Here is a 13,515-nt window from a genome sequence, read left to right as displayed (position 1 = left end):
CCAAGCCTTTATAGTAGTGAGTGTCGGCTAACAATACGAAGAATGAAATTGTGGCGAAATGCTACAAGTTCTTCAAATACCCATAGAATGATAGGTTTCTTTTTTGTGAGTGTAAAACATTTAAATACACCATTTCGAGAAGAATTTAATGTTGTTAGGTGATCAAGGCAGGTATAATTGGCCTTTTATTCTTTTGTATCACATCAAGAGATTGTTATGTCTGCGGACTTACAATGCTAAAAACCGGGTTTCGATACCCGCGTGGGCAGAGCACAAACAGTCCATTATGTAGCTTTGTGCTTAACTTCAAACAACAACAAGAAGACTATTTGTTGAAATTCTCTTTATGAACCCTAGAGACGCTTTGGATATATCGAAGCAACAACGTGATTTTGAGACTAACTGGTTTGCAATTCACAAATAGATAAAAAAATAAGTTTTCCACTATGAAAAAGAGCGTATTCGAAGAACAGGCTTCTCGACATACAACTGCTTCAATATTATACCTATATATACATGGACACTAAGGAATTATAATATTTGACATATGAAAACTATATTTTTACGAGAATTATTCCCATATGCTTATTCGTTTGTTTTGAATTTCGCGGAAAGCTACACGAGGGCTATCCGCGCTAGCCGTCCCTAATTTAGTAGTGTAAGACTAAAGGAAAGGCGGCTAGTCATCACCACCCACCGCCAACTCTTGGGTTACTATTTTACCAACAAATAGTGGGATTGACCGTCACATTATAACGCCCTCACGGCTGAATGGGCGAGTATGTTTGGTGGGACGGGGATTTGAACCCGCGACCCTCAGATTGCGAGTCGAGCTCCCTAACGACCTGGCCATGCTTATTCGTACTTGTTGGATATAATACTTTTTTGGTATATATGCATAATCTATCGTTTTTGACACTTTTTCATTAAAAAAGATGCATGTACTTCTGACCGAAAAGGTACTTGTCATAGCGCTCTAATTTTATAACCTCAAAGCAGTGTGAAAAACGACTCACCTAAAAATATTCGCTCGTACTTCTATCGGTGCCCCCCCCCCCAGTGGCACAGCGGTATGTCTGCGGACTTATAACGCTAGAAACCGGGTTTCGATACCCGTGGTGGGCAGAGCACAGATAGCCCATTGTGTAGCTTTGTGCTTAACTTCAAACAACAACAACTTCTATCGGTGAAATAGCCAGTTCAACAATCTTGAAAAGTTGCTAGTTTTGATTCGTGAAATGGGTGTTAAAGCTCAATAGCTTTAACATCTTGATATTAGATTTAAGTTATCTAAGTTTATTTACTTTAAAACCCCAAGGTCTTTGCATAGCTGTCATTGTTTCTAACTTCAGACCTAAGAGGTGTAAGTTACTGAATCATCGTGGTATTTTCAGGTAAAACTGATTTCCTTTAAAAATCTAATAAAATAGATAAGATAGGTCCGATCAGGAAATATTATGAAGTATTGTGCTGAGATGAATACTATATGATAATCCAAGGTTGCTCCGACAGGTCAATAGTTTAGTTAATGATATTACAAGTGGATTTATATCTGTATACTATTCTAATGATTCCCATAGTTTGTATTTCCTAGCTACACCATATGGTTTCCATTCTTGTCTTACTACTGCCGAGAAGTTGAGTGCGTGGGATAGCATATAGGAGAAATTCCCTTACGATATTTTCGGCTTCCTCAATTAACTTTATCATTGCATGGCCTGGCACATTCATTCAAATGATGGTTCTTACCACGTAGTTGCTTTGCTTTCTGTCATTTATCTGAGGGCCAACCACTCTGAATTTTGCCAAGTACTATCTGTGAGTCAGTTAAAAATATTACATTGACAGCACTGCTTATTTGCATTTCACTGCATACGACAATCCAAAGGACAGCGTAATTATGGCTCCCAGTGCTGCTTCTGGAAAGCTTGAATGCCCAACCAGTCCTCTCACTATCTGTGTTGTAGGCACCATCTGTGGCTATGATTGTCTTTAAATAGGTGCTCGCAGGCTTTTCCTGCTTTATCCACTGCCCAATCTTTATTTATTTTATTTTTGTTTAGGCTGACTCCCAAAGATCCGAAGTGCATCAGATGTTTGTTCCACACAGGATCATCTGAGATCAGATGGCAAACAATTATTTCAGTGGTGGCTGTCTGGCACCTGTCCACCTATGACTGGTTCCTAAAGTAACTTTTGCTTTTTTCCTTTGCTTGGCTGGTGTTTGCCGATCATTGTGGAGTTGGACGGAACCAGTTGGAAAGGTCAGTGGCTAGATTGTGCAATGCATGGTTTTTACAATGCGAGGCCCTACTGAAGAATGTTGTTCTATTAAATAGGTGCCTTATAACTTTTCAATCTTATATAGCTGCATGGTGCTCATACTGATCATCATCAGTTAATAATTCAGGATAAAATGAATAAGACTTGGTAGACGTGGTTCTCAGACTTTTCCATGGCCCAAGTATGCTACTCCCTGACCATTTGATCTATTATTATAATGTATCATATAATAATATTTGAAATTGCAAAGAGAACGTGTATATTAAGAGACAGTTTATTTAAATGTCATTTTGCAAAGTTTAAGTATGATCGATCACGCCTGTTCTTGAATTATTAAATACTTTACCAAAACATACACAACAAAGACAGTTTATCCATTTGTTTATAATAGTGCATACTGATCACACTTTTTTAAATTTCAATCTGAATCACAAAAACATTCTTACAGCATGAATAACACTAGGGCCGTGTGCAGCAGTTTAAATCTGATGGGTATTTTATAGCTGGGAACGTTAAACAAAAACATAAATAAACAGAATTACACTAACCAAAATTACCAACTCCGTATGCATAGTTATGGAGGGGGGGGGGGCGTCTGGTCCCTGCTGCTTCCTTGTGCATGCCTCTGAAGAACACAATTTTAACATATGTGATTATTACGTTTCGTACTTTTCATACACGGAATGTGTTAACTGTTGTCAAATGGAATATTCTTTAATGAGTACACTTCGCATATGTCAAATATTTACTAAAGCAATATTTTCTGATGTATGTTCATGCATAAAAATTGTTAAACAAACACTGCAGTAAACTGACATTTTCGATATATATGTAACTGTATACGTTAACGAAATCATCCACTGATATAGAGCATATTGTATTATTTTCGCACGTGTTAACATGATTATTTATGCTTATTGATTGACCACGTTACAGAAATTATTTTCAGGTTTATGCAACTTTTTTCATTCGAGAGATCACCAGATTCTAACCGAGTTATTCATAAAATCAGATCTACTGATGCAATGTCTACAACGTTTACATTTAAATTTATGATTATAATCCTACACTATCACAATGTACAATTGTACTCGTAGAGACCACGGTAACAGGCGCAGACATGTTTATCACTGACAGTGATATTAAAATGCCACACTACTGAAGGATCAAAGTTTACATTTTGTTCTTACATAATCTTGCTTATTACATTAAATAAAAAACTGCAACTAAGTTGAATTTTTATTAAAACTACTCGCATTATGTTTATTCTTTTATGGTTCTTGTATTTATACACAATGAGAAACAACAATAATTCCCAAAATATTACCCAGATATCCAATGCATTAAACTGTAGATTATTGGGTAAACATTATGTATTGTTATTTACTGACACAAGTTCAAACTTTCATGGATAACAAAAAGCGCCATCTTTCCGGAAACCCTTACATAAGTTATAGTTATTCAATGAAGCTTTCCGTATTTCAATATTTTTTAATTCGTTTTTTTACCAAACTTATTATCTACAAATTAATAATATTATACAATACCATCCATACTTTGATTTGTGCGGATTTTCCTTAACCTGTTTTGGTTTGTTATTGTTAGGCGCAAAGCTACACAATGAGCTAACTTACTGTGGCCACAATGGGTATCGAAACCCAATTTTTAGCGTTGATTTTTCACAATTACCACTGAGCCACTAAGGGCCCTTTAACTGTCACTGGTGATATTTTACCCGCTTCTTCAAGATATCACCTGTCAACGAACCCTGCTCAAGTTGTACTATAGATCACGATGTTGTGTGCTATAGGCAATGCTTAGTGATGTATATATATATATTTCTTTATCAACTAAATCAAAATTACACAACAAATAACTTATTAAAACAGGAACCAGCCCTAAAATGACTACATGTTTCGGTGTTTTTATGCCACCATCTGTACGCAGCTCAAGCTCTATTACATGGAATCCTTGCCTCCTCTGGTTCATGAATTCAGCTTGGGCTTCATTTTGTACTTCTTATACTTTATCAGTATTACTAGTATGGGTGATCCTTTATAGCAGAAGTTGTTGCCTTCACTTTGCTCAATGGTGGAGAAATGCTTGAGGGTATAAGCACACCCAGAAAGCTTGACATCCTTGTATGTGCTTCTAGACTGTTTTATACTACTACATCTCCCAGTTTTCATGCTCACCTCACACAAGATGACCACTGCTGACCTCTATGCTCTATGAGTTTAGTAGTACAAGGTTGGTGGTAATACTGTAGAGAGCAGAATGTAAACCGCTGCCATTAAAATTTCCACCCACATTTCAGGTGGAGTGTCTGGCATTGAAGTATCCTACTACTGGCTACACAAGTGTGTTATCAGACAGGTCAGACAGGAACCTCCAATTTTCAGCATGGTATACTGTGGTTACCTTTTGTGTGATACAGGTGTGGTTAATCTCACGTGCACTAACTGGATTGTTCATAAAGAGCTATCATAATGTTCATAGCAGATGTTTCTGTCATCTCAAAATGCAATAGCCATCCCAGCCTCTGTGTCAAAATGTGTACTCATCATGGCCTAAGAATTTAATCTCTTGAATGAGTACAATGTCTAAAATTCAGAGAGCTTCTCAAAGCAGTATTTACTTCCCTTGATCTCCAGGACATTCCACACATGCATTGTGTTTAAGCTTCTGTTTCCATCCCAATCTTGCTGGTAAGTGCAAGTGGCCCCATGCTGAATACATGAGCACTACTGTTCCTGTGGGAACTCGTTTGGGTGATATGTATTAACTAGCAAACTTGCGAAACATATGTGGTCAAATTAGTATCTTTATTGCAACATTACTTCTTTAAACATAGAATCATAGGCCTAAACCATGATTGATCATATTTTCAGTTAACTAACTTAACAGGAAGCAAACAAATGATGTATCAGAACTTTCAGTTTCATAAATGGCAGCTCCTGGGATCCTGAGGGGGCTAGGATCACAAAATTTGATGTCAGGCTCTAGTTCAGCAACCCTGCAAATCTATTCCTATACCCCCATGACGTCTAGATGACCTTCCAGGGGCATTTTATCCCCCTTAGGGGGGGGGGGGGTAGCTATCCCATATAGAAAAATATATCTTTCAAGTCACCTCAAATCCAACTTCCACACGTGGTCCCATTAGCTCCAAGACTGTGAGAGGAATTTGTGGACAAACTAACAAATTCATAAACACACAATATGAATTAATATAAAAGATGTACAAGTTGATGGTTGGCAACTGTAAACTATGTTTCTGCAGAAAGAGATACTGATTTTTTATTTTCTTCTTCTTCCAAACTTTTCAATCAACCACCATTTCTTTGTATTGATAGATTGACTTGAAATTTGATAGGGATATACCTTGGTCCAATATGCAAAGATCCCTTTTTCATTCTATGGCCTTTTTAAGGATTGTATGGGGTCAAAGGTCAAACAACCCAAAAATGTATATTTTGAGATCCTGTGCAGTAATATTTACAGCAATCAAGATTGAAATTGGCACAAATATAAATGTTCATGCACCCAACACATTGACATACAAAAAAAGTTGAATTTGTCCACAAAAAAGCATAATTCTGGGGTCAATTACTCGGCTATATTTTAGCCAATTTACACGGGATTTGCTACAAATATACTTTATTTATTTACAAATATATAGTAATTATAGAGGGGTTAAGATGCTACAAAAAGCATAATTTTAGGATGTGAAACATCATTTCATCCATTTGCATGGGATTTGGTACAAAGTTACTTTTTTTTATACGTCCCAAGCTGAGATATAGACAATTTTGGAATTTTCTTCTTTTGCTCAATTTTTCAGTGAGGAAAGCACAATTTGGAGTTTTGTGAACCATACATGGGATTTGGTACAAAGGTACTTACTTACCAATATGGACAGTTTTAAATTTTTCTGTTTTTTCATGATTTTTCTGGTGTCCTATGTTCGGATTGCATAGTGTAGACATGTTGCATTCACTCACAAATGATGATCTCTTTAATTAAATGTACATCTAATCATTTGATAAATTAGTACTTATTAATAAAGCTAAAAAAATCCCTCACAAGAACTTGTAAAACATTATAAAATATTTAATTTTTTTTCTTTCAGAGTATTGCAAAATCTTGAGATTACATGCAGGATGATATGCAAGGCACAAATGTCTAATGACAGTCCCAGAGACACTGTGTTGCACCATTTAGTCACCAGAGGGTTATTCAGTAATTTCAACTTCGGAATCGTTTCCCTAATCTGTCAGGGTGCTTGGTAACAAAAGCAGTAGTGGTGTCACTGTTAAGCCAATTTTTGCAATAAAGCAAAATTAGCTTAAAATGTAATCAATTTTATTTAAAGCAGGAAGGTAAATGAGATAAATATGTATATGACTTATTCATTTTAGCTTCATGGCATGTTGTTTAGCATTGTTGTGTTGAATAATGTTAAATTTCTCTAACACAACAAACCAGACACTTAACACTCAAGACAATGAACAAAAGTATTTAACATCTGTGATGTAAAATGAATCTTGGATCAAAATATATTCTCCAATGACTTTAATATCATCTACAAAGAATATATAATTTATGAGACAAGGTCATTAATATTTGTTTTTTTCTACATTCACACAGATTATTTATAATTATATTTCAAATGGTCTTACATGCTCTCCCACATCGTTATTATCACATATACTTTACAGTTTCGGGCTTTTATCTTCTGCATTTTTTGGTCTATCTTTTATTGGACAATAAATACAAAAACAATTTAAATTAAAATTCACTGGCTGCAAAAGTATAAAATAATTATCAACATGTCAAAAATTAAATAACAGAACTAGACTGGACTTCTTTGGAGGATACGTAACTGATCTTATAAAGAAAATTACAGATTATCATTATCAGTGTAAAGAACTTTATTAATCTCAGAGAAATAAAATTTTATTCCTAAAAAATTTTTCAGACATTAAAAATGAACAATAAAAAGAATACTTTTAAACCAATTGTAGAATAGTTTCAATTACATCGTGATATAATTCATTTAAAATATCACAAATTTTACCCAAACCTTTAGAAATTAATACACTGCAAACAAGTGTGGATGAACAAACTAAATATAATCCTACAAGAGGTTTGAAAAAAAAAGGTGAGATTTTGATATGCTACTTCCAGTGTGTTAACTATTACTTTAGACAGCAAAATTCTTTATGCAAATACCAGTGAATGAATCACACACACACATAAAGAAAAAACATCTGACTTAACAGCATTTCTAAAGTCAACAGTGTATTTAACAGAGAACTATTAAGCTTTGATTGTACAGCATTATCATGTACTTTTAAACAGTAGTGTGTTAATCTGAATAACTGACTTGTTTTTTCGTTCACAGACTAGAGCAACACATCAGCAAATAATAAATGGAACTATTACTCTTTTAGTACTCAACTGAGTAGTTTGACACTTAAGTGACAGTTCATCACATCAAGAAAACAAAAACAGGCAGAAACATAAGTTTTTAAGGGAGAAAAATGAATATGCTTTAGTCTTATTTATGCATGTTAAAATATTGTGGAAAAAATTTAAAACAAATTAAAATATATATATATGTGTGCCAATTATATCTTTTTGTTTTATAATTTAAGAAAAAATAAATGTGATGAAATCCTTGTGTATGCAGTGGTTCTGTTCAATGACCACCTGAATTTTCTTTTATCACGGCAAATCACAGAGAGAGATCTATACACTATTCTGCTGCTTACTTTCTTTAATTACAGACCACCTGAAGGGAGCCCACAGATTGAGAACCACCACTCTATTATATTATTGGGACCAGTTCTTTAAACCTGAAGTAATTTCTGACTGTTATAAAACATCTAAACATTTGTAACAAAATAACACATACAGGGAAGAAAAGGCATGTGATCTATGTTTAATCACAAGACAAAAACATACTTCTATCACTTCTGTCATCAAAATTATGAATGATTGAGACAATTGGAATTACTAGTGTAGTGATTTCACCCTTGGTGCCTACTATACCATTGCCAATACTAAACTTAAACCATTAAAAAGGTTAGTTTACCCACTTTTTTACCGTTACAGCACTATTTAACCTTGTGGGAGACTGCAGCTGATAACTGTGTTATAATAACTGCTATATTATGGGAAGACTATTAATAATAACATCAACACGTGAGCCTCTCTGATGTAACACACAAAAGTGCTTTGGTGATTAAATTTCATGCAAAATTTACGTTTCTCACTTTAAACAGTTTCTATCTGCAAGTCAAAAACTTCTTCGTTCCTCTCAACGGAATAGAAGATAGCATGCAGCATTATGAAAAAGAAGGAAGCACCTGTTGAAGAAACAACAACAACAAATATATATATATATACTATAGCAATATTTGCTATATTTTTCAAAACAGCCTGCATCTACTCTTAAGTGTTTTACTTTGAAAATGAACTTCAGAGGTATTGGACGTTTTAAGACAAAGAATATACTTATAAAAGTACATAGCTAAAGTAGGGGATTTTATTACCATTACAATAAATTTTACATATGTGTATCCATTTTGTGCAATCAACATTAATAAATTTCTGTAACAACTGTAACAAACAAGTAACAAAATATATGCTTCTACAAAATTTTGAATTTTTGCTTTATAATTTATCAAGACTCAGTGCTTTTATTGGCTAGAATCAAACACATGCATCATTAGTCATTACTATCACTAAATATAACTGTAGTTATAACAATATTATTACTAAAGTAGTAATGGAAATTTCAACACAGTCTACCACGGAGGGCTTGGTTATATGAACACGTCTCATAAAAACATTCATGACTTTCATGTAGTTTTCTCAGTTCAAATTACACTAATACTTTCAGTTTTCTGCATTTTCTTCATATACCTATTTGATCTAGCTTTAAAACACTTAAGATTTGTGAATCAGTTTGTCACAGCATTTTCTGCTACCTTCACAAACACAGCACTCATTTAAAGCTACAGGCTCATAGATTATTGCTACAATGTGTTTTACAGTTCAAATTTTGATACTTTTCAAAATTTAACAAGAACTTTAAAACTTACCTAAAACCCAAAAGACTGCTGAGCCCGCACCAGCCATGTAGAACAAAGGAAATGAAATCACAGACACAATTCCATACTGTTGAGCAAGAGTCAACTCATGGCCTATAACAAAAACAACAATTAAATATGAATAGTTCATGAAAATTTCAAGAATGTCTTTATCCAGTAAACCTAAGAATAATAAAACAAAAATGTGAATTAATTAATTCAGAAATTAGATGAAAAAAATCATTAACATCACATTTGTTTCTGGCTAGGCTTCAAAATATATACAAATATAATAGATAAAAAACAGCTTCAAGTATAGGAACACAAATAAGATATTTTTGAGAAATGGTTTATAGCTGATTTCACCAGTATCTAGTAATAAACTAGTACATATATAATAATATTAAGGATTTAATGAACTATTTGATTTACACTTTTTTAAATTCAAAATATATAAAAGCAGTGATATAAGAGTTGTTTTGAAGTTTGGTTGTTTATTTCTGATTCAAGAATTTTCTTACCAAAAATATGAAATCTGTGCTCTGCATTTCTCAAACTGATAATATAACAAGCACCAAGACTCACTGCAACAGCGATCAGTAGCAGTGGAGAAGTTAGGCTGGAATAACAAGATGGATGGTGTCTATTAAAGAATACTTAATCTAATTGTGAAGCAACTAAAAATTTAAAACCACATGAAAAATGGCCTTCGATATCTGATAATGTAAGAAACTCTCAAAAAAAAGTAAGCTTGTCTGCAGCACTAACATTTCAGTAACAATATACGTTAATCATTAGTAAAAAAATACAAGTTAACCTCCATAAATAACATTAACCACAAAAAACAGAAACATATAACACAATATTTTCCACAAATACATTTCATATCACAAAATCTTACCATATGTAATGCTAAATAATTAATACTATTAATAGGTAATACAGGAAGTATGATACTTATCACAATGTGACTGATAGTACATTAATCACATCATTACTTACAGCTCAAATATGGGCTTTAAATATGAAATACATACATTAACATTCTATTGTATGCCACTGTTAACCTTACATGCTTGGGTAGGGGTAAAAGTATGCATACCACAACATTTTACAGCATGCCATTCAACATGATATTATGTATTTAATGTTCGAGTTACTAACAATTCACTTTACCCTACATTGCTGATTTAGTAATAGTTTATGGTAGAGGAGAGTAAATACAAGATACAATATACAGGGAGATACTGAAAAAAATTGATGATATGCATTTTGCATATTCTACAGGTTATGTAATTGAAATATGTAAATTGTATGAAGAATAATAACATCACCTTGCACTCCAACTTGTCAAAATGCGAGTCAGACTGATGTTGCTAATTCACATACATATCTTGATTTACGTTTGTAACACATCTGTTTTTTTTGTATTAAACATATTTATATATTTCACTAAAAGCTTTTCACATTTTATGTAGATATACATAGTAAATGTGGAATTACAGTTAATGCTCCTTCTCTAATATCGACCAGACAGACCCCCGGTTAACTGCAAAGTCAAAATGAAGGGGTCATTAATCAAATGTGCAACTCCTTCTCTAATATCGACCAGACAGACCCCGTGCACATTTGATTAATGACCCCTTCATTTTAGCCATCGTTCTTCATGAATGAATGCCATATATAACATTTCAAATAAGATGTTATAGCACAGCTAGTCTAATAAACTCTGATATAAAGCACAAGTATTTTAATACTATCAATAAACTACTCTTTTCAGAAACTCATACTGGGAAAAATGACACAGGTAAAATTATTATCAGGTTTGTAGTGAGGTACATCAAATATCACAAAGTATTGTTGAGCAATAGTCTTGTTGTAATTCCCCTTTGGGTATTTCACCAACAATGACCAAAACAGAAATTTCTCATATTATTTACTCTCCTCTACCTTCATTATAATTCAATATTTCTGTTGAATTTCAAGTAAAAATTCCATTCAGTATCAACAGGAAATAAAACTACGTTAAGGCCATGTTGAATAGAAAAAACGTTTCTAGCAAAATACACAAACATTTTTAATCCTTAACATATATATATATATATATATCAATCTGTAGTTATAAAAATAAAAATAATATACATTGTATGCTCTAAGTTACTTTTCCCATTCCAGCTTTAATTTTACTTACATGGTTTGAAGTATCTTATTGTAAACAATATTGAATTACTTTTATCTAAAGTACTGCACATATAAACACTATTATAAACTGATCAAAACATTTCTTTTTAATTTTTGAAAATCAAGGCTGCATTCTGTTCTATAATATGGTCCAGATAATTTATGAATATATGTAGACATGTGTTTGGGTGGAATGATATTTGTTGACTAGTTATATTTATTCATTTGAACCTGTTAGGCTAGCTAGAGTAAATAGACTGAATAAATAAAGTACAGCATAGCCAAGCAGTATTTAACAGATATGAAATCAAAGCTGTATTTACTAGCACTAATATTGAAGATATAAATAGAAGTTTCTACACAATGACTTTTTTACTGAAAAGCTTAACATGTGAATTTATTTTAATTTCACTCCACTATAAATAGCAGCAAACAACAACTGTGTATAAATATTTACATATTATTGACTACAGTTAATAAACAATCACACATACTTAAACCATTTATATTTGAAAGGTTTCCTCTTGTTTAACTTCTATAACTCCCTAAAGCAAATTAGGGATTGAATGATAATTACTTTATTTACTTACATAAAGTATGGGAAATCCTTAATTAGCCATTAGTATCAAATGCTTAATATTTTCAAAAATTTGCATATAACCTCTACAGTCGTGTTTTCCACAAGCAAATAGCTTGTGAAATCACTAATTTAATAAACTAATCTGAGCCGCCACTGTTCTTATTACAAATTCATAAAATTTTATTTCATTATATATGTAATTAAAAACCTCCACTGTTCTTGTGAGTAAGCTTAATTATCTGTACATTTACTTATAGAAAATATGTTAATTTTAGCTTGAAAGACATAATGACAAATATATGAACCTTACAGGCAGTATAAAATAAGCACAATAAACACAAAAAAATAGTTGCTCTGGAATTGTTCAATATTTTTCACAACTCTTTTGGTGCTCTGAGACATGGATGAAGGCATCTTGAGCTTCCGCATATCGAAGAAGGAATTCCATGGTTGAATGTTTTCTCGTGTTTTTTGCAGCCATTCCCGGGAACTAGAGCTTAGGGCCATACCCCTTCAAAAGGAGTAATAAGTCATTTCAAAAAAGGAACATAAGTAATACATTATTCACAATATAAATCATCTTCAATTATCAGGTATTTGAAATGATACTTAACACTAAAAGACAGAATCTATTCAGAGATTCTTGGTGTATACGTGTGTGAATGATTTGTCAAGTTCAGGAACATGTTTGTTTGTGAAGATACATGTCGATTAAATAGAAATAATGTGTCTCGAATGAACTGTAACATACACGGTTTTGATAATAATGTTGATGAAAGGAAAGGCTAACTATTACTTTATATGATATTTCCTTAGTAGTTTTATCAGAAAAACACAGATAGCCTTTTCAAAAGTTTTTCCTTGGGTCAGAAGTGGACAAAAACTCTAAAACATGACACAAATTTTAAATGAGTAATTAGCAGGTACGTGTGCCAAGGATGAGGTACATATATGAAGTTAAATATGTGGAACATATTTAACTGTATGGAAAAAACTATATGTCAAAGAAAGCTTACACTCAATTTTGGAAGCAAAGTATTTGAAGAAGTTCTAAAAGACATTATGAGAATTGCTTATACTGATTTTTTAACATAAGGGAATCTCTGATACATTGAGTGGAAATAAATTGAAGGAAATTTTAATATAAACGTTTTCTTTTATTGTAATATTAGAAAATTCTGTATCATGATTCCCAAATTGGAGGCTTTCTTAAATTTTAGGGAAACTATTATGAGGGCTGAGAAGGATGTGACTTTACACAGTATTTTTAGTAGTCATGTAAAATTAGTACAGTAGAGAGTGTAACAAATTTGCTGTTATATATTTATTTTAATGTCAATGTTTGTTTGGATTGAGTTTATATGTAAAACA

General features: G+C 32.7%; 1 protein-coding gene across 4 annotated transcripts in view; it reads right to left on the bottom strand.

Moving 5' to 3' along the window:
• Positions 1-6,787: 6,787 nt before the first annotated feature.
• The window catches only part of LOC106459962 (prenylated Rab acceptor protein 1-like), a 14,313-nt gene continuing 7,585 nt past the window's right edge, over positions 6,788-13,515 (bottom strand). For all 4 annotated transcript variants that reach the window (XM_013919633.2, XM_013919635.2, XM_013919634.2 and 1 more), the window contains exons 3-6: positions 12,455-12,655; positions 9,905-10,002; positions 9,396-9,497; positions 6,788-8,657 (exon numbers count right to left, since the gene is read on the bottom strand). In XM_013919633.2, the coding sequence (XP_013775087.1) occupies positions 8,566-8,657; positions 9,396-9,497; positions 9,905-10,002; positions 12,455-12,655 (493 nt within the window). In that variant the 3' untranslated portion in view covers positions 6,788-8,565. The remainder of the gene's footprint in view (positions 8,658-9,395; positions 9,498-9,904; positions 10,003-12,454; positions 12,656-13,515) is intronic.

The sequence above is a fragment of the Limulus polyphemus genome, unplaced genomic scaffold, assembly GCF_000517525.1.
Source record: "Limulus polyphemus unplaced genomic scaffold, Limulus_polyphemus-2.1.2 Scaffold687, whole genome shotgun sequence".
Taxonomy (NCBI): Eukaryota; Metazoa; Arthropoda; class Merostomata; order Xiphosura; family Limulidae; genus Limulus; species Limulus polyphemus.
The sequence above is the reverse complement of the archived record's forward strand: the minus strand, read 5'-3'. Positions and strand labels throughout refer to the sequence as shown.